This window comes from Schistocerca nitens, chromosome 12 (genome assembly GCF_023898315.1).
Source record: "Schistocerca nitens isolate TAMUIC-IGC-003100 chromosome 12, iqSchNite1.1, whole genome shotgun sequence".
NCBI lineage: Eukaryota > Metazoa > Arthropoda > Insecta > Orthoptera > Acrididae > Schistocerca > Schistocerca nitens.
The window spans coordinates 33188364-33211916 of NC_064625.1; the positions used below are offsets into that span (position 1 = coordinate 33188364).

The 23553-nt window shown below is 39.4% G+C and overlaps 1 protein-coding gene across 1 annotated transcript in view; it reads right to left on the reverse strand.

The window, feature by feature from the left end:
* Positions 1-22642: 22642 nt before the first annotated feature.
* The window catches only part of LOC126215069 (aprataxin and PNK-like factor), an 80417-nt gene continuing 79506 nt past the window's right edge, over positions 22643-23553 (reverse strand). Inside the window, exon 5 of the mRNA XM_049941717.1 lies at positions 22643-23009. Coding sequence (XP_049797674.1) covers positions 22810-23009 — 200 coding nt within the window. The 3' untranslated portion in view covers positions 22643-22809. The remainder of the gene's footprint in view (positions 23010-23553) is intronic.

Sequence of the window (23553 nt, forward strand, 5' to 3'; positions counted from 1 at the left end):
TACTGGAGAATACTATGCTAACCTCCTGGACAAACTGCAATAAAAGATACACGAAAAAAGGCCAGGTTTAGCAAGGAAGAAAGTCATCTTCCATAAAGACAATGCACGCCCGCACACGTGCTGTTGCTATTGCAAAATTACACAAACTAAGGTATGAATTCTTGCCACACCTACCTTATTCATCTGATATGGCTCCATCAGACTTCCACCTCTTCCCAGAACTGAAAATTTTTCTTGGTGGACGAAGATTCACTTCAAGTGAAGAATTGATAGCCAGAGTTGACAACTATTTTGCAGGCCTGGAGGAAACTCATCTTCAAGGTGGGATCAAGGCACTGGAATTCGTGTGACCAAGTTCATTAATCTACAAGGTGACTACATTGAGAAATTAAAAAATTTTCAGTATTCCATTTCGAGAACTTTTCAAACCACCCTCGTACATACAAAACACAATTACCTCCAGAAATATGGAGTATTTTAAAATTTGAATCACAGTTGCTTCCTTGCTATCCTTTTCCACCTCCCTGGACTTGGAATGTTTCTTTATGCAGCTGCTGTTCTTGGGGTAACATTTGCATAGCGATAAAAAGAGCAGAATCCTATTTTTCATTGAACATGATAGTGCACTGATGAGACACTGTACTCCCATGTGGAGAGCGGGAGACAGTTATTTAAACTCCCTTCTACCCAGACAAATTTAGGCTCTCCCCTCATTTCCTTAACCCAATAACACAGTATTTATATGCCCTACTGGTTACTGTGAAATCAGTTTTAATGCATATCAGCTAGTGTGGTTTTTGGATGTAGAGCAACAACCCTCTGTTACCCTGCCCTATACTTTGACTTCTTTTTCCTCTGCTACTAAAGCCTGCTATTTGATGTAATTGTGTTAAAGCAAATGCTGGAATCGTTCTGCTGAAAATGACATGAGCTAATTTCCTTCCCTATCCCAGTGCAATCAGGACTAGTGCTATATTTCCAATGACTTTGTCATTGACAAGATTTTATCTTCCTTACAATAGGTTCTTGTTACGTCATCCCTCCATAGTTGATAGATATGTAAAGCTCACAGTGGGATGTTTGTGGAGACAGGTGGAGTTCATATTACTGTATTTAATGCTTTATTCTGTTATGCCTCAAAAAGACAGTGAAATGTACAGTAATTCAAAAAATTCTTGTTGTTGAGTATAAATGAATACACTGTGGTTTTTTTTTTATAATGGAAATTCCACTATAAAAACAGAGAATTGCACTGTTCATCTACCTTTATTAGTAGGTTACGTGTACTAGAGTTTGAAATCTAATGCAATTGTTTGTATTTAAGTGCGCCTATGCGTCACTTTCAGATTGAAGTTTGTGTGTCACAGTTTCGCGTATATATGCAAATAATGCTATCCAGAGGCTGAGAAAGCTGCCTGGACTGTGATCATCATCATTACCAGAGAAATATGTAGTTCCAAACTGAGTGTTTTACTTCTAACAACTGCTTTTTTCAGTTGGTTTATGACAGATAAGAAAGCATCTTTTCAGGATATGTATTCTTAAAACAGAGTGCTCCCTCCAAAGAAACTGCAGAGTTGAGAAAGACGTAAGGTGTTTCACATCTCATTGACAAAGCTAACACAAACAAGGAGGGTTATCTGCTACAGACTTGTGTTAAGAATTGTCCCACCAAATGCCTGGTGTGGATTAGGAAATCCAATAGCTTACATTGGAGTGGGGACTCAAATACTGCTATCTCCTAGTACACGTCAGGTGTTCTAATGACTGAGTCAAGCATGCAAAGGCAGTGGTCAGGTGTGATTAAAACAACTCGTAAACCAAATGTAGATGGCTCCATCTTTTGTCTTGACTTCCAAGCAGAACGGTCACACTATCTCCTCTGGAACCTATCAGTCTCTGCCGCATGCACAGTGGCCATTGCGTTAACGCTCCTATTCATCGGTCCCCTTGAGCTGAAAAAAATCCTCATTGTGTCTGACTCAGTGAGGATACGACCTCCCAAAGGATTCGAGACTCTTTAGTCACTTGCTTGAGCCTTCAATTAATGAGAGTGTAGAGTACATGGAACGAACACGATGGCACAGTGGTTGCCACTATTATTATCTGCAACCTGCTGCTCCCAGGAAATCGTCTTGAGGATGTGCATCCATCACAGGAACATCCCTAGTCTTCTCCAAAGGGTAGCTTCACAGACTCCCATGCAACTCAACATGGGGTGCTTCAAACAACCTACTCTGTTCATATCACCACTCTCGTAACATCAAAAAATGCAACAAGTTACAGAATCATCATAGATTTACCAGGGGATAAAATTAATATGTAACTGGTGGCATATTCCCGCAGATAGTTTCTGCTGCAAACCACAGACTGTCTGTTAGGTGGTACTACCAGACCTAATTTTCGAATCTTTGTATAATAAATTAGGTAGTAACATCTCTTCAGAATGAATTACTGTACAGGTTGTCTCACAAAAGATGCCCAGGAGGGATCTGCAGGTCGTGTGGCACATTTGCCGGCTGTTGCTGCTGTGTCTGCCAGTTGTCCCTATGCGTAGTTCCTAGACACTATGCAAAAACAGCATTGTATGTGGAATGTCTGCTTGAATTTAAACGAAAATTTCCCGGTGTGTATGTTCCCAATGATTCAAAGATATGCAAATGAGTGAAGAAATTTCAAGAGACTGGATCTGTGGTACGCAAATGACAGAATAGAGAACCTAGTGTTTTAACCAAAAATAAATTAGACGAGATAGGGGAAGCCTTGGAAAGAAGCCCGAGAAAATCTCTACGTCGTTTGGCACTTCAGACTGGTGTGTCAAGAGCATCTGTTCACAGAGCTGTGCACAATCTGAAATTGAAACCATACGAAATAATGGTAGTGCATCAATTGAGCAATTGAAACCATACGAAATAATGGTAGTGCATCAATTGAGCAACTCATTTACTGTTGCTTGACATCCTTACTGCAACTGGCTGTTACAGTCTGTGGATGATGGGCAAGTTGATCCTGAGGTGCTTTTTTCTTCTGATTAAGCATGGCTGCTTTTGTCAGGATACACAAATTTTCAGAACAGTCGATGCTGGATCTCCAAAAATCCTCATAAATTACAGCAACAACGTCTGCATGATACGAACATAGAAGTGTGATGTGCAACTAGAGCAAGACAAATTACTGGACCAACCTTTTTCGACAAAACAATATGTTCTGACAGGTATGTGAACAATATACTGCATCCTTTTAAGGGAACTAACACCTAATGAAAAGATGTACGGTCCTGTTATGTAGGACAATGCAAGGCCACATATCGCCAATGCTTCTATGACAGCAATAGGAAGTGTTTTTGATGATATGATAGTTAACTGGCTTGCTCATTTTCAAATCTGTGATTTTTATCTTTGAGGGCTGTTTAAAGACAAGGTGTATGCAACCAATCCCCACAAGCTCTTAAGAGTTGGAAGACAGGGTTCGGCTAGTCATTTCCCAAACTTCAGCAGCTAAAATTCATCGGGTGACTGCTAATGTGTTCAGGAGATGTCAGGCTGTTCTTATCACAGAAGGGCATCATTTTGAGCAAAGGTAAAGATAAGCTTAAGCTAATCAGATGGCAGTGTTGTTTATTCTTAACTAAGGGGAAGCGCGTGTGCAGCTGACTACTGGTAGAGTCGGGCACGACGGATGTGGTAGTGGCGGCCAGTAGCAGTGTTGCGCAACCCACAGACCCCTCCTGGGCTTCTTTCATGGGAAAGATGTGTTTGCAAAGTTCTTTAAATTATTTCCTGCAATAATCTAAAAGAATTCCATTTATGGTCTGCTGCCATTAAGGTAGAGGCACCATTCCTTGACAGTGCCCCAGTCTTGCATACCTATCTCACTTTTGTTGAACAATAAAGGTAGTAAAATCATTCTCTTTGGAATGCATACAGGAAATTTTTTGTCTTACTATATGACACCGTAGGTTTGGAGATCCTGAACAACCATTTTTTTTTTAAAGGGAAAATAGACTGTGAAGTGATTGTTGACTTCTGAGAACAATGTTCACTATTTTTGTGACCACAAGCATTATAGTAAGGTTTTTATTTTGTACATGATATGTAAGATCTCCAAATTAAATAAAATAATAGTATTATATTGGACTCATCCACAATACTGTAGGAAGTAAAGAAACTTGTTAAAAATAAGACCAAGGACGAGTGTATGTGGCTGGTACATCATTTTTTTTTTTGTGATGTTCCAAATTTTGGCACCTCCTGTCAACACCTGGTATAATGGTTTTAATTTTACATTGAGTTTAAAACATATTGGTAGGGACCTGAAAATGTAGCATCTCTTTCTGATGAAATTCACATCTATTTTTGACAAATTTTGCATCTAACTTTGTGTGTGTGTGTGTGTGTGTGTGTGTGTGTGTGTGTGTGTGTGTGTGTGTGTGTGTGTGTGTGTCTGTGTGTCTGTGTGTGTTAGTGATTAGGAATACAAATTTCAAAGGTTGTCATGCTACAGGCCTGAAGATGGAGGCTTAGGGCTTTGAAATTGTTTAAAAAAGAGGTGAATGGGGAGCTTTTTGACTGGAATGTTTGCTTTTGCAAAAACTTAAAACAGTTTTTTCCTAAAATGGTCTTTGCTCGTTTTCTTCTTTTGGCTCTATTTAAGCTTTCAACAATATTATGTAAAGAATAGTTGCTACTCACCACATAGCGGAGATGCTGAGTCACAGATAGGCACAACAGAAAGCTGTCACAAAGTAAGCTTTCAGCCACAAGGCCTTTGTGAAAAATAGACACCACACACACACGTGGCCTCAGTCTGGCAGCTATTCTGGCATCAGCCACGAAAGAGAGAGAGAGAGAGAGAGAGAGAGAAGAGAGAGGGAGGAGAGGAGAGAGGGTGTTTGTGTGTGTGTGAGGGGGGGAGGGGGGGGGGAGAGGGGTGACTATTTCTGATGAAGGCCTTGTGGCCGAAAGCTTATTTTGTGACAGTCTTTTTGTTGAGCTTACCTGCAACTCAGCATCTCTGCTGTGTAGCAACTATTCTTTTAATAATATTGTTACATTACATCACGGATTTTTCATTGTTTCATTAAGCTTTCAACAAATGATTGTTGAGAAGCAGCAGCATTTGCCTCCTACTGAACAGAATGCCTCTCTGATCTAAGGTGTTTCTTGCCATTACTTTACTTTTCCCACCCAATTTGATAATTACAAACTCTGGAGAATATTGATTTTGATCTTTTGTAGGTGTTAATAGCTGTTTGACCCATACTTGATTGCACTACAAATAGAACCGACAAGATATTCAGCACAGAAGTAGAACCAAAGCTAACTCTATTTGCACATTAGAGGAAGACTTGCGGCAGAGTCAAAATACATTTTGTTTTCTGGTCTCTACAGCTGCAGAGTGTGGACAGTACACACTGGCAGTTGGCCACATGTGTAAACAAAGTAGAATTAAAATTTCAGAGGGGTGGGGAGCGGTGTGGGAAAATGAGGTGCACCTTCCTCTCGTCGGACTGCCAGCCTACATTGATGTTCTGTTTTTCAAGGCTGAGCTGACACACGGTCTTCGGGACCACTGATGTTGCAAAGGTCATAATCGAAACCCTTGATGGACCACAATTAGTCTCTTCACTAATTTCCTAGTAAGAAAAGAAAACAACGAGCAATACACAGCACAAAGCATTCGGTAACTGCTACCATACAGTGGCTTGTTGAGGTCGGCATCGTCGTAACTGAGGTAGTTCAGCCTCCATCTCTGCCACTACTTGATACAGCCACATTTCAAAACACTTACACCTAAAATTGCCACATTACAGTGTGCATTAAGCTGACCTTTGAACTTAAACTAGCAGACAAATGTATGTGTTTGTGGTAAGACATTAGGTCCCCCAATTGGGTTTTATTCTGCATTATGGACACACATCTTATACAGACAACTCGACCACCCACAATTGGCACAGCACTACAGCATCGAGCACACTGATACTTCATTGTGTCCATGCACTTTTTGTTTTACAAACAGATTCTTATGCACATTATCTTTTCAAACTGGGTTTTGAAACATGACGTGCAATACCGGTACCTGAAAATATGTTACATTTTCAATATTTATATGCAGAAAATAAAGCTATTTCATACTGTCCCTGCTAAAATAGTTCATATGGTTACAATTTGCTATAAAATATTATTTATTTGGTAATTTGGTGTTGAGACAGAATTCACATCTATATTCATTTCATTTTTCATGTTCCTTACATATTAGTTACAAACATTAATTACATTATGGATGCTTCTAACGGAAATTTATTTCGGTTAATTCTGATACCAATCTAAGACACAGTGTCTTACTGGAACAACTTCCTGTCAGTATCTGCAGCAGTTTGTTCCAGGTAAGGGCCCCCAAGAGAGATTACAAACCTGAATAAATTACAAAAGTTGTAGAAGCTGTCAAGGCAGACACCCAAATGGCTACAGCAGCCAAACAGGTTGGTGTGCCCAGGGTAACACCGTAATACAAAATAAGCAGCAAAAGTCCCAAACTGTGTAATACTGTTCTTCCACTACGCTGACTGAGGATGAAGAAAATAGTCTAGTCCAGCAGCTTTTCTCATCTGCAAAAGGGCACCTTCCAGTAACAAAAGAAATGCAGATGATAGGTAAAGTAAAAAGACAAAACCCATTTACCAATGGAATACCAGGCAGCACCATTTATGAAAAGAAATCCAGTTTTAAATGGAAGAACACCAAACTTGACAACTATGTGTGGAAATGTCTGCAATCAACAAATTTGTAACTGGCTGCAAAAATAGAACAGCATTTGAAACAAAGTACTTTCTATTTTTTTGAAATAAGGAACACAGAGTGAAATCATAGAATGGAAGCTTTCACTGCCAGTACTGACATCACTTAAAACTTCGGGCTAATAGGCTGTGGTCAATATGTAAATATCTCTCCCAATGTTTCCTCTCTGACTGTGGGGGACACCTTCAGAGGTAAAGTGGCCACAGTTTGGCACTTTACCTCTGAAGATGTCTTCTGCAGTTTCGGATGAAACATTAGGAGAAAGTTTCATACATCAACCATGGCCTGTTAGCCTTGAAGATTAATGTGATAAAGGGGGAAAAGTGATCACAGATAAAGGGAATAAAGTTGTATACAGTGTTGTGGCTGTAGTTTCCCTTTGCTTTCAGCTGTTTGCAGTACCAGCACAACACGTCTGTTTTGGTTAATGTTACATGGCCAGATCAGTCAATCATCCGGACTGTTGCCCCTGCAACTGCTGTAAATGAGCTGCCCCTCTTCAGGAACCACTTGTTTGTCTGGCCTCTCAACATATACATGTGGTTGCAACTACGGTACGGCTATCTGTATCGCTGAGGCACGCAAGCCTCCCCACCAACGGCAAGGTCCATGTTTCAGCCGTAATTTATCATGAGGGCATGCAGCTTTACTGTATGGTTAAATGATGATGGTGTCCTCTTGGGTAAAATATTCCAGAGGTAAAATAAGCCCCCAATTGGGTCTCCAGGTGGGGACTACTCAGGAGTACATCATCATCAGGAGAAAGAAAACTGGCTTTCTATGGATCGGAGTGTGGAATGTCAGATTGCTTAATCGGGTAGGTAGGTTAGAAAATTTAAAAAGGGAAATGGATATGTTAAAGTTAGATATAATAGGAATTAGTGAAGTTCAGTGGCAGGAGGAAAAAGACTTCTGGTCAGGTGATTATAGGGTTATAAATACAAAATCAGATAGGGGTAATCCAAGAGTAGGTTTAATAATGAATAAAAATTAGGAGTGCGGGTAAGCTGCTACAAACAGCATAGTGAATGCATTATTGCAGCCACGATAGACATGAAGCCCACACCTACCACAGTAGTACAAGTTTATATGCCAACTAGCTCTGCAGATGATCAAGAGATTGAAGAAATGTATGATGAGATAAAAGAAATTATTCGGATAGTGAAGAGAGACAAAAATTTAATAGTCGTGGGGGACTGGAATTCAATAGTAGGAAAAGGAAGGGAAGGAAATGTAGTAAGTAGGTGAATATGGAATGAAAGAGGAAGCTGCCTGGTAGAATTTTGCACACAGAATAACTTAATCACAGCTAACGCTTGAGACCTGGAGACAATGGAAGGTTTCAGGTAGATTATATAATGGTAAGACAGAGATTTAGGAACCAAGTTTTAAATTGTAAGACATTTCCAGGGCAGATGTGGACACTGACCACAGAACTGTAGATTAAACTGAAGAAACAGTAAAAAGGTGGGAATTTAAGGAGATGGGACCTGGATAAACTTCAAGAACCAGAGATTGTAGAGAGTTTCAGAGCATTAGGGAACGATTGACAGAATGGGGGAAAGAAATACAGTAGAAGAAGAATGGGTAGCTTTGAGAGATGAAATAGTGAAGGCAGCAGAGGATCAAGTAGGTAAAAAGGCAAGGACTAGTAGAAGTCTTCGGGTAACAGAAGAGATATTGAATTTAATTGATGAAAGGAGAAAATATAAAAATGCAGTAAATGAAGCAGACAAAAAGGAATACACACATCTCAAAAATGAGATTGACAGGAAATGCAAATTGGCTAAGCAGGAATGGCTAGAGGACAAATGTAGGATGTAGAGGCATATATCACTATGAGTAAGATATATACTGCCTGCAGGAAAATTAAAGAGACCTTTGGGGAAAAGAGAATCAATTTTATGAATATCAAGAGCTCAGATGGAAAACCAGTTCTAAGCAAAGAAGGGAAAGCAGAAAAGTGGAAGGAGTATATAGAGGGTTTATACAAGGGCGATGTACTTCAGGGCAATATTATGGAAATGGAAGAGGACATGGATGAAAATGAAATGGGAGATATGATACCGCATGAAGAGTTTGACAGAGCACTGAAAGACGTAAGTTGAAACAAGGCCCTGTGAGTAGACAACATTCCATTAGCCAGTTTAATAAATTGTTTACAGACGAATGGAGAAACTGGTAGAAGCCAACCTCGGGGAAGATCAGTTTGGATTCTGTAGAAATGTTGGAACACTTGAGGCAATACTGACACTACAAATTATCTTAGGAGACACATTATGGAAAGGCAAACCTACCTTTCTAGCATTTGTAGACTTAGACAAAGTTTTTGACAATATTGACCGGAATACTCTCTTTCAAATTTTGAAGGTGGCACAGGTAAAATACAGGGAGTGAAAGGCTATTTACAATTTGTACAGAAACTAGATGACAGTTATAAGAATTGAGAGGCATGAAAAGGAAGCAGTATTTGGAAAGGGAATGATACAGGGTTGTAGCCTATCCCTGCTGTTATTCAATCTGTATATTAAGCAAGCAGTAAAGTAAACAAAAGAAATATTTGTAGTAGGAATTAAAATCCAGGGAGAAGAAATAAAAACTTTGAGGTTTGCCAATGGCATTGTAATTCTGTCAGAGAAAGCAAAGGACCTGGAAGAGCAGTTGAATGGAATGGACAGTGTCTTGAAAGGAGGATATAAGATGAACATCAACAAAAGCAAAACTAACTAAAGCAGGTGATGCTGAGGGAATTAGATTAGGAAATAAGACATTTAAAGCAGTAGATGGTCGAAGAAGGGAGGATATAAAAAGTAGACTGGCAATGGCAAGAAAAGCGTTTCTGAAGAAAATAAATGTGTTAACATCAAGTGTAGATTTAAGTGTCAGGATGTCTTAAAGTATATGTATGGAGTGTAGCCATGTATGGATGTGAAACACGGACAATAAATAGTTTAGACAAGAAGAGAATAGAAGCTTTTGAATGTGGTGTTACAGAAAAATGCTGAAGATTAGATGAATTTATGGCACAACTTGACTGGAAGAAGGGATCGGTTGGTAGGACATGTTCTGAGGTATCAAGGGATCACAAATTTGGTAGTGGAGGGCAGTTTAGAGGGAGACCAAGAGATGAATGCACTAAGCAGATTCAAAAGGATGTAGGCTGTAGTAGTTACTTGGAAATGATGAAGCTTGCACAGGATAGAGTAGCATGGAGAGCTGCAGCAGGCCACTCTCTGGACTGAGGACCACAACAACAACATGGTAGCGAAAGATGAGGCTGTAGGCTTGCTTTTAATAGAAAACTGTGCTGGTATCTTGCTCTTAGTATGATTTTTTTTTTCGTATGAGAGAATTTGTGGCATAAGAGCAAACAGTATATCAAGAGCATGGGGGATTGGACAATTTCAAAGTGTTTGGATGTGTGTTTCTATGTTTTATGAATGCGTGGCAAATGTGTTCCTGCCTTGGATAACTGATCAAGGAACAGCCAATCATATTTTTAATTGACGATCATCTATCTCACATTACTTTGCACTTGTCTGAGTTCTGTTCTAAGAATGATATAGTGCTTATTGCATTTTGCCTAAATCTACGCATATTTTACAGCCAATAAATGTGATTGTATTTCATCCATTACAATAAGACTAGAAAGTACATGAAATAATGTCACTTATGCAACTCTGGAATAAGTTGGAAAAAAACAGGATTTGTAGTAAAGGAAGACCTGCCATGCTTTATTGAACAAACAGTATGGAATGGTTTTAGAACTAATGGTTTATTGACAAATGTAAACTTCAACAAAACTGTCCCAAGAATATGGAAAATACCAATAGGTTTCCTCCAGTGATATCTAGGTCTATTAATCTTTCATATTGTTTACAGTTTCTGGAATCCATTACTTCAGCTGAAAAACTGTCAACTTTTCAAAACAGTTATGCAGTGAGAAACTGAGATGTGGACAAAACAGGCACCCCCACTTTTCCTTATGTGGAGCAAACTGTTCAACAAAAACTGAAAAACCAGAAGCATTGAAGAAACTGAATGTCTGTTACATAGAGTTTGTGGTAAAATTAATGAGAAGAAATCCCAGCCCAATCATATTAGAGCACCCCTCAAAGTTACAACAACAAACACTAATTTCATTGACCTCAGCCTTCTCAAAAATACATTTGCTAGTTCTCCAAAGTACCCAGGACAGACTAATGTGGCTAGTTTGGAGTCTGGGCCACTGATACTGAAAAATGCTCTTCAGACAGAAATACCTTCACATTTCAAAAAAGGCTGTCTTGTGGCCCAAAACAACCACCAAACCAAGAAAACACACAAAAAATTCCATCAGTAGTAACTTCTGAGGCATGGTAAGCAAACTATACAAAAAAAGATGAAGAGAAAAAAAGGAGAACTATGGAGAAAGAATAAAGAGCCAAGAAAAGAATGAAGAAAAACCATTAAGAAAGACAAGATGTGAATATAAAAGCTCTGTAAGTTCAGAAGATTGGGAGGACTGGAGACAAACTGGATGCTGTTGAATTAAATGAAAAATCAGAGGAAGAAATGTGTGAAATCACAAATTGTGAAACACTTATTGCTAAGGACTTTGTGCTGGTGATGCTTTTTGGGTGAAAGTGGAATTATGCTTTGTTTGCAAACGGATGTGTATCATAGCAACCATTTTCTGAGGTGGAAGTAATATCAATGAAATTTGTTATTGATGATGAGAACATCTTTAAAATGGATGAGGAAGACACGAGTGGAGCAAAAAGAGACTCAACCATTGTGGAGTTATTAGCAGCTGTTCACTTTTTTTTGTTGTTCAAGATTATTTCTTAAACCATCCAAACTACTTTATATTACACTAGTGAACCCAGCAATGCTTTCCAATTGCTAAATATGTAAGGGAATTGAATATATGCCCTAATCTTGGGTATCTGTGGTAAATGTGCCAGGATGCAAATTTGGGGTACTTGTTTTGACTTCATCCAATTTGAAGGTTTGGAACTCAAAATTGTAATAGATCATGCAGAATATGAATGAAAAATATCTCAAAAAGATGTTCACTGTTTTACTTCAAATTTTTACACGATACTCTAATAAACATTCAGACAGACATAAGCTACATATTTTTTCATAAACAATAATATATAGTTTTTGTTTTGAAACCAACAGAGAGAAAGAAAATGCTGTGCTGTGAAAATGTGCAGTTTACTTTCTTCTCATAGTTGATTTTAACTATGATAGCTGGGCATTTGAACTGTTAGCCAAATTATTTCTCCCATATACAGGGTGGGGCAAATAAAAGTGGCCTGGAGAACAGAGTTCCAGGGTACAAAGAAACACAGCAGAGGAAAGGAAGTACAGTAGTAACCTGATTATAGCGCATGTTAAAAGTGGCCACCATTCATCTCTTGGCACTTTTGGGTCCTGGTCAGCAAGTTGCTGAAGGTAGATCGAAGCAGGACTGCTGGAATTGCTGCAATCTTGTCCAAAATTTTTTGCTGCAGTTCTTGAAGACTATGAGGATTGTTGTGATACACCTTAGACTTATGGCTCCCCACACAAAGTAGTCGCACACCGACAGATCAGGTGACCTGGGTGGCCAGCTAGGGCTGCAAGCAGATTGACCTCTGCTAACAACTCTGTTAGGCATGAAGATTGTGTATATGTGCTCCAAGGTTTGGCTGGCTGTATGGGCAGTTGCTACATGCTGTTGGAGCTAACTGTAGGTCTTTTCCTTCTCCATTAATGCTGCCATAAATCATTTCAAAATGTTGGCAATGTAATGTGCCGAAGCCAGCATCTGATGAGAAAAGATAGGACCAATAACACATCATGTAGGCACTGCACACCAAACCCCAACTTTCTGATGGTGCAATGGTGTTTTGTGGAAGTTAAGCAGATTCTCCACTGTCCAGAACATGTGATACTGTGAGTTGACATAAAGACTCAGGTGAAACCGGGCTTCATTAGACATAAAGAACATATCCATGTCCAAGCTGTTTGTTGTTATCTCAGTGAACAGCCACTCACAAAACTGGAGGCATTGAGGAGCATCTGATTTTAATGCATGAACAACAGACATTTGGTAGGGATCCAAGTGCAGGTCCAAGTGGACTATTTGTCCGCACGATACATGTGATGTGATGGTCTCTTGTGACAGGTGTCAGGTCGATTTGGTAGGACTCTGAAGCATTTTCTGGTGAACTACAGCAACATTGTCTTGTGGGGGCATGTTTCAGAATATTTTTTGGCTTGTTAAAAATGGATCCTGTCTGATGCTGTTTTCGGATGAAGTATTGCATGTACTCTTTGCTGGCACTTTGACTCCATTAGACTTCTCAGCAAACAACTGACCACACCATTTCCACGACTTTTGTCACATAGCTTTCCATAACGAACACCTGCTGCTCCACTGTGAGTACCATCATCCCCTTTGTATTGCTCCACTCACAGGGACACAGCCCCAAATATGCTCTGAACTGATGTGGATCATGTGGCAGGCATACACGGGATGTGGTTACAGGGCATACATTCACATTCAATCATATCCACTTGTCTGGACAAATTGTATTTGCCCCACCCTTTATATTGTTTACATATAATTAGACAAAAATTGTATAAATAACAATGTGCTGTTTTGTCCTATTCCTCGCACTGGTTAACAGAAAACTTGTATATATGGGAAGATTGTATTTATAGCTTATCTTTATATGATTATAACAATACTACACAATTTGACTAGTCTGAAACTTTGTAATGATACCCATTTGCAGACTGAAACTATGTGAAATAATGATATTGAAGCAACTACTGCAAGAAAGAAAAGGAAAGCACACATTTTCACAGTAAATCAGAGATAGTATTTTCTTTCTCGCTTCCAGTTATAAGAGAAAAACCTGTACATTCTTGTTTAAAACAATATATAACCTATCCCTGTCAGGATGTTTATTAGAGTATTATGTAAAAATGTGAAGTAAATTGGTCAAGAAATATTCGAGATTTTTGGAAACAACATTAAATAACTTCTTGTCCTTATATAGTGATCTAGATTAATAAAATAGTAGTTTTTCTGTAAATTTCTGTGTTATACACTTTAATGCACGCTAATTAGGATTTAAAGGTTTCTGTATCATTCTATGTTCAACTAACTGTCAATCTACATCTACATCTACATGGCTACTCCGCAAGCCACCGTAAGGTGCATGGTGGATGGTACCCTGTACCACTACTTGTCATTTCCACTCCCAAACAGAGGGCGGGAAAAATGACTGACTGTACACATCCGCATGAGCCCTAATTCCTCATACCTTATCTTCTTGGTCCTTACCTGTGATGTATGTTGGTGGGAGCAGAATCATTCGGTAATCAGCTTCAAATGCCGGTCCTCTAAATTTTCTCAATGGTGTTTCCCAAAGAGAACGCCGTCTTCCCTCCACGGATTCCAATTTGAGTTCCCGAAGCATCTCTGTAACACTTAAGTTTTGTTCGAACCTACTGGTAACAAGTCTAGGAGCCCTTCAATGTCTTCCTTCAATCCAACCTTCTACGGATCCCAAACACTCAAGCAGCACTCAAGAATACATTGCACCAGAGTCCATATGTGGTCGCCATTACAGGTGAACCACTCTTTCCTAAAACTCTCCCAATAAACCGAAGTCAACCATTTGCCTTCCCTACCACACTTTTCACATGCTCATTCTACCTCGTATCACTTTGCAGTATTACAACCAGTTATTTAAATGACTTGACTGTGTCAAGTTGGACACTAGCAATACTGTATCTGAACATTACAGGCTTGTTCTTCCAATTCATCCACATTAACCTACATTTTTCCTCATTTAGGGCTAGCTGCCATTCATCACACCAACTGGAAATTTTGTCTAATTTGTCTTGCATCTTCCGACAGTCACTCAACTTCGACACCTTACCGTACATCAGCCCATCATCAGTAAACAACTGTAGACTGCTGTCCACCCTGTCTGCCAAATAATTTATGTATATAAAGAACAACAGTGGTCCTGTCACACTTTTCTGGGGCACTCCTGGCGATACCCTTGTCTCTGATGAACACTCGCCATCAAGGACGACATACTGGGTTTTATTATTTACGAAGTCTTTGAGCCACTCACGTATCTGTGAACTTATTCCATACGCTCGTACCTTCGTTAACAGCCTGCAATTGGGCACCGTGTCAAATGCTTTCTGGATATCTAGCAATATGGAATCTGTGTGCTGCCCTTCTTCCACAGTTCTCAGTATATCATGTGAGAAAAGGGAAAGCTAAGTTTCGTAAGAGCAATGCTTTCTAATATCGTGATGATTTGTTGACATAAGCTTGTTATCCTTAAGAAAGTTTGTTATATTTGAACTGAGAATGTGTTTAAGGATTCTGCAGCAAACAGAAGTTAGGGATATTTGTCTGTAATTTTGCAGGTCTGTTCTTTTACCATTCTTATATATTGGAGTCACCTGCACTTTCTTCCAGCCACTTAAAACTTTGTGCTGGGTGAGGGATTCATGATAAATGCAAGTCAGGTAAGGAGCCAATGTCATAGAGTATTCTTTGTCAAATCGAACTGGGATTCCATCCGCACCTCATGATTTATTTGTTTCCAAATCTTTACGCTGCTTCTCTACGCCAAGAATGCTTATTTCTATGTTGTTCATAAGGGCGTCCCTCCGACGGTATGTTTGTACAGTTCTTCTTGTGAACGATTTTTTAAACATGAAATTTAAAACTTCAGCTTTTGTTTTGCTATCTTCAACTGCCACACCAGACTGGCCAACAAGGGACCGAATGGTAGCCTTAGACCCATTAAACGATTTTACGTACGACCAGAATTTTCTCGCGTTCTCTGCCATATCTTTTGCTAAGGTGTGTCGGTGGTAGTTGTATACTTCGCATATAGATCTTTTCACACATGCACGAATCACCACTAAGCTTCGCTCATTGTTGTTTGTGTGTCCCCATTTGAGCGTGGAGTGCAATAGTCCCTGCTTCCTCAGCACCTTACAAAATTTCTTATTAAACCATGGAGGGTTTTTTCCATCCTTTATCCACTTACTAGGCATGTAACTCTCCAGATGATGATTTACAATCTGCTTAAACTTTGCCCATAATTCCTCTACATCTTACTGATACCAAGTGATGCCATTTCACTGTCTAAGAAAGATGTTAATAACTGGTTATCTGCTCTGTCTAGCAGAAACACTCTCTTAGCCTTCTTGACTGATTTATTAATTTGCACAATCATAGTTACTATAATGACATCATGATTGCTAATCCACATTTGTATACTGACATTGTTGGTAAGGTCCAGCCTAGTTGTAGCTACAAAGTCTAAGATATTTCCATTGAATGTGGGCTGCCAAGCTAGCTGCTCAAGGTAATTTTCAGGAAACGTGCTCAAAAGTATTTCGATGACTGTCTGTCTGTACCCCCCACAATGAATCCATAGACATCCCAGTCTATAGTTGGCAGGTTAAAGTCACCTCCAACTAGGGTTACTGGTACACATCAAAATCCTGAATGACAGAGACTGGTGCTACTGACTTGACTTACATGTAACATGTCACAAACAATTTCATGTGAAAAGTTACTCAGGGTATTCAGTAAAGGGAGTCCTAGATTGTAAAACATATTTTTAAACAGTGGGTTGAGAACCATACCAAAATACATAATTCTATTTTCTATACCAACAAAGACTGTGTTTTTATGGTCTGATATCATCTACTACGTACTCTGTGCATACTTACACAATAGCAGATGCACCACCAATGTAATATAATGCAGGGTGCATGGTATGTAGATCAAACACCAATACGCACAAAATAAAATCAATGCAGAGAAAGCCTTCCATTAAGTCTGAAACCTGACAACTTACACTAACAGAAGTTGCTCCATACAATGCGCTTCTCAAACAGTTTCAAGAAACTGAGGTTCAAAGTTATACTAGCCTGTCGAATACAGTATGAGAGCACAGGCTAAAGCAGTCTTGCTTTAAAAAATAAACACTGTAGTTATGATACATACACAAATGTATCAGTAAGTAAAGGTCCATTTCATCAAGATTATACTGAAAACTGTATATGCATATCTCACGGTAAAGTCATACTGCTTTGAATAAAATACACTGTATTTATGTACACTAATGAGTGTAACAATGAGCAAATTACTATTTCATCACAATTCTTTGTTATACATAGCTACAAATAATCCACAATGATTTATCATTGCTACACTGTCTGAGAAGGAAAGCAAAGCACCCGGAAGACATGGTTGAGTGTCAGTGTAACTTTGTACATGTACACACCATCAACAAGTACGTAAATGACAGAATTACAATGGAAACTCTAGGTTCAAAATCGTCAATAGAAGGTTTTCACATAAATGTCCTGGTGTTCTGAGAAAATCTTTTGGGATACATAAGTGTCCCAGTTTTTAATCAAGAAACAAAATGCACGCAATAATATCTCTGATTTAATTAAATATTTGTGAAAAACAAGTTTCCTATAAATAGAATGGTATAGAAATATATGTATAAGACTATCGCATTTAGTTTAACTCACTTTATGCCTAAAGAAAGTGTAAGAGATATGTTGAAAAGAAAAGTGTAGGCATTACCTACCCCCACCTCTAACTTGCTTACCTTCTACTATATGGCCCTTGAGACAAGTAAAACTAAAACCTAAGGAGATATAAAGGTGCATCACTTTAACCATTTCTTCTAACGGGCCTGCCACCATACATAAGTTAATTTTGTGAAGAATGTGAGTGATGTGCTGAGTGTTAGCAGTGCTTATCGAATAGTGTTTGTCACCTATGCACACTTTCCCTGACAGTAAGGGACTGATGACACTGTAGTTTGATCCCTTTATAACCCAAACCAACCAACCCTAACAGTCTGTAGTCAAATGAAATCTTTAATATTAGTAATATTAGCAATATTACGTAGTTTTCGAACTAACAAATTGTTCCTAAGTACCTAGTGAGTAACTAAACATTGCAGAAACTATATCTACATGTTGCATTACAATTCACAAGATGAAGAAATACATTCTTGCTATGGGTATTTCAGATGCTGCATTTTCATAGGCCTATTACCGATTTCAAAATATCACAGTAAGTGGCAAGAAATGTAGGCATAAATGTAGTAATGAAATTAAGTATAAAGAATAAACATAAGTGTCCCAGTTTTTTCTCTTTGAAATCTGGTCAGCCTTCTCCTATGGGATAGTATTGTGATGCCATTTTTCTAAAGGGCAATGCTCACCTATAAGTCACGTGTCTTTACGAACTGCCTGCCTACTTCCGTGGTCAGTTAGCTCCCCCGATCTGTGCCCGACAGAACACGTGCGGGACCAGCTCGGACGTCAACTCCACCACATTGCCTGTATCCAGGATATCGGGGACCAGTTACAGTATTTGTGGGCCAGATTGCTTCAGGAGAGGGTACAGTGGCCAGAGTGTATGCAAATTCACGCTGATAAATGAGCTCATACTGCTACATTCTTTGTAAATTTGATTTGATATTTTCATCAGTGTAATAACACCACATACCCTCTAAACCTGTGAAGCTTCGTTCTGTTTCTTCTTCCACTTCTGGGTGTTTCACTTTTTTTGGTCGTGCAATGTGTTATTTTTCCTTTCTGAAGAAAAGAGATACAAGTGTTTGATGAAAGATTAGGGGGAGAAAATTACGTGAATGGGTCTGTCCAGGTAGATTTCCAGCCTACAGCCTACTGCCTTAGCCAGCTGCACTACGTTGCTGCTCGACAGCTCATACTCTGCTACTGTATTCCACAGCCTCATAAAACCTTTAAACTAGACTTCATGAAAAAACCTGAGAAATGCATTGTACTAGATTGGCGTTTATTACATATAAGTATGTACTATGAGAGGTGTTCAGAAGTAATGCAACACACTTTTTTTATCAGCCAATTTACATTGAAAAAATATGGGATTTGTTGTGAGACATTGTGAAATTGCAGCCCCTATATTTTCGTGAAGTTCCAGTAAATGGTGGCACTACTCGGAGCTTTCCAAATGGCGTCTATGAGAGGTGCATTTCACGCAGAGAGCTGTCACTGAGTTTCTTTTGGTGGAAGACCAGAGCATTGCAGATATTCAAAAGTGCTCGCAGCATGTCAACACAGACCTGGCAGCGAACAAAAGCACAGTGAGTCATCGGGTGAGGCACATGCCACCATCGCAACAAGGTCGTGGAAACCTGTCCGATTTCCCGTGTGCCTGTCGGCCTCACACAGCCGTGACTCCTGCAATGTTGAAATGAGCAGACACTCATTCGAAGTGATCGACAGATGACAACCGAACACCTCGCTGCTCAACTGGATGTCTCCGTCGGTAGTGCGGACACACTCGTCCACCATTTGGGTCCTCAAAGGTGTGAGCCCACTGGGTTCCTTGCCACCTAAAGAAGACTATAAACAGCAGCAAGGACTCATCTGTGCAGAATTGCTTGTACATTACAAGGCTGATCGTCATAATTTTTTGTCAAACACTGGTACAGGCAACAGAATGTGGGTTCATCACTTCGAACTGAAAACAGAATGGCAATTTGTGCAGAATGGCAATTTGTGCCCCCCCCCCCCCCCAAAAAAAAAAAAATAGTTCAAATTGACAATTGACACCCTTAGCACCAAAACAGCCATGACAACAGTTTTCTGGGACTCTGAAGGGGTCATTCTATTTCATGTCCTCCTTCCATGGCACAACAATCAACTCTTATTGTGCTACACTCAGGAAATCGAAGAAACAACTTCAGCGTGATTGTCACCACAGAAGTGCAATCGAATTTCTCTTTCTCTTGTACAACGCAAGATCTCACACAAGTCTGCACACCTGGGAGGAGCTCACAAAACGTCATCGGACTGTTCTTCCACATCCATCCTACAGCCCAGATCTCGCACCTTTCAACTTCCATTCATTTGGTCCGAGGAAAGACACACTCCGTGGGAAGCAGTGGGAGGATGACAGGGAGGTTACTGATGCACCAAGACATTGGCTCTGACGTTACCCAGTAGAGTGGTACCATGTGGGCAAACGGGCCCTCCCACTGAGGTGGTGTAAGATTTTTGCACTGAATGGAGATTATATTGTAAAAAAGGTTATTGTAGCCAAAAGAGTGAGGAATAGTATGGTATTTGGAATTCTCAATTAAACCAATCTCTATATATATAAAAAAAAGTTGTGTTACTTATTTAATGCCCCTCATACAATTAAAGGCTGAGTAAAATAGGTGACCATGTGCTTCCATTATTAGTAAAAATGGGAAAAGCTAAGGGGCATAATACGCTGCTACTTTATAGAAAATGACTTACTTTATCAATGGCAAACTGCAGTACTGCCATCCTGTTGTGTATTTTGTGCCTCAATGAACTGATTGTAAGTTATTAACTTTTCAATAATGCAGATGCCTTCAGTTATCAAGTTCAAAGTATAAATAGAGTCCAATAATTATGGAATGTAGTTGAATTAAGTCAGGTGATGCTGAGGGAATTAGATTAGGAAATGAGACACTTAAAGTAGTAAAGGAGTTTTGCTATTTGGGGAACAAAATAACTGATGATGGTCGAAGTAGAGAGGATATAAAATGTAGACTGGCAACAGCAAGGAAAGCGTTTCTGAAGAAGAGAAATTTGTTAACATCGAGCATAGATTTAAGTGTCAGGAAGTCGTTTATGAAAATATTTGTATGGAGTAAAGCCATGTATGGAAGTGAAACGTGGACGATAAATAATTTGGACAAGAAGAGAATAGAAGCTTTCGAAATGTGGTGCTACAGAAGAATGCTCAAGATTAGATGGGTAGATCACATAACTAATGAGGAGGTATTGAATAGAATTGGAGAGAAGAGGAGTTTGTGGCACAACTTGACTAGAAGAAGGGATCGGTTGGTAGGACATGTTCTGTATCACTTTCTTCAGTACTGCACACATGATGGAGTTTTGTTGAAATATATTTGCACAAGATATGTTGTATATGTCCATGTTGTGCAAATGTGTACCTTATATCTGACCTCATTATGCTTGTATTTTCAGTCTACATGCTATACAGATCCAATGATGGCAACTTAGATTTGCCGACACTGGTCATCGTAACTGAAGCAATAATTATTGATCTTGACTCTTGAAGTTTTGGCTTTTGTATTTCATATATCTGTTAACAGATAGGAATTTTTGAAGAAAATACCTGCCTCTAGCTTCTCTCCCCTGAAGGCTTCAAATCCCTACACAGTCAAGTTTCCAGTGAAAATTGCACTGTTGTCAGAAATAAATTATCCTCAGTAGTATTGGAGGGCAGCGTGGAGGGTAAAAATCATAGAGGGAGACCAAGAGATGAATACACTAAGCAGATTCAGAAGGATGTAGGTTTCAGTAGGTACAGGGAGATGAAGAAGCTTGCACAGGATAGAGTAGCATGGAGAGCTGCATCAAACCAGTTTCAGGACTGAAGAACACAACAACAACAATTAAGTATGCTTATTCTATAAAAAAAAACTTTACACACAGTTTATCATGTTGAAATGTAAAATGATTCTGTTACTTTTCTACATAGTTGCCATGTTTTGCAAGGTTTTTTGATAATGTGACACAAATTTTTCCAAACCAGTGTTATACTAGGTCAGGTCCGGTGCTCGTAACCAGCTGTTCACTGTCAATGCCTGACGTCTGAGTTGGGGAAATGTGTCAGAATCACTTGGGGGTTAATATGGAGGCCGCGGGAACACTTCCTCGTCTTCCTATTCGAATCTTCCGAGCTCTGCCTGGGTCATCCGAGCTGTGCGAGGCCGAGCATCGTCACGAAGGAAGAGAACTTTGCGAGACAAAAGTCCAGGGCATTTTCTTTTGATAACAGCTCACAAATTCCTCAACACATTACAGTACCTATCTGCATTCATTATGGTGCTGCAAGGCAGGTAGTGAAGAAGCAAAATCCCTGACAGACGCAAAAGATGGTTGCCATAACTTTCCCTGCCAAGGGTGTGATCTTTACACTTTCACCAGCTTTCTTCCACAATATGCCCCAAACATTTTGTCTCCGAAATTGAATGATAGATTCAGGTCTCGTCCCTAGAGACAAGTTGCTTGAAGAGCAGATCTTCCTCTCTCTGACATATTTCCAGAAACATTCTGACTGAATCCATTGCTTGCTTGTGCACATCACTCAGCAACAATGACATCCATCTTGCAGAGACTGTGCTGTGATAAATATGGTTCGTCAGAACCTTTGTAATGGACACACATCCAACTGTAGCCTCAGGAGGTAGCTACATTAGGATGCTGTCAACGGTAATGTGACAATCTTCCTCCACAGTATTGTGAATTACAATAATGGCAACATCTCATGTCCCTATAGTAACCCCCCCCCCCCCCCACCCTGTGTGACGTTCGTCATCCACATCTTCGCACCCATTCACAAAACCGTTCAAATGGTCATGCAGCCTTCCCCGTAAATCGAGGTTAACTCCTGACAGATATCGACAGCAGATAGTTGTTTTGCAGTGGGAGGAGCAAAAAGGAAAACAGAGTGCAGATCACAAACGTACATGCTTTCCAGTGGTAACTTCATGCTACCTGGCAGCATACGGATAAGATGCTGCAGTATGCATCATAAGCAGGTATTTGTGTTCTCAAGTTCTCAAGACATACCAGTCAAAGTCGCCAGCCGTTACATGTCAGGGGCATGTTCATTTTACAGAGAAATAATACAGGGAACTTACTTATTGGACAACCCTTGTAGCTTTTGTGGCCAGTGCTGTAATTATCCTTAACACTCTTCTTATTCAGGTGTTAAATAATTACATTATTTGAAAATTATGCTTCCATAAAAATATATAATTGCAAATATTATCTTAGACAAAATATCAATACAAGTTTGTACTACAAAAGACATGACAAAACTGTTTGACGAAGCACTCTTTCTATACAAGACAATTTCTGACACGGTAAATAACAGATGGTAAAAATTTGTACTCTAGCAAATTAAACAGTTTCAGTGTTTCCGCTTGCCTCGGACAAACCTCTTAGCCTCCTTTTCCATTCTCTTCAAATCCTGCTCTTCTTCACCCTCGGATGCGGAGACATCGGAACCGGAATCGGTAGGTTCGTAATCGTCTGAGCTGGCATCATTCAAGAATGGGTCGTCATAGTCGTATTCATCTTCTTCTGAATTCTCATCGGCATCTTTTGGAGCTAAAAGTGGTATAATCTATGTAGCTACTTTAGAGACAATATAATTAAATGACACTACAACCAAATTACATCTATAAAACAAGAGAACAGTTGCTGAAATATGGGAGGAGAAATAATCATGGAATTCATTGGCTTGATAACCTACTGAAAACCAATAATGCCCTTTCTATCTTACAAATATGTACTTAATTTCCTCATAAGCATTTAACACAAATACCTAATTTTGTAATCAGCAATCTGGAAATGGTAGAGAGGAGGCATGGAGTTACAGGCAGGCACAATAAAAAATACTGCTAGAAATATTCAGCTTTCAGATTAAGTCCTTCATCACACAAAGAGAACACACACAGATTCACACAAGCACAACTCACATACACATGCTAAGTAATAATCTATCCTTTCCACATTGTTATTCCACCCTAGATTTCCATCGCTTCATTTTGTTATCAAACATATACATTTTCTTCTATTTATTACTTGTGTTCAGCTCACTGCTAAAGTGCTAAAGTCATTTTATTTCATTACTACTGAGGATAATTTATTT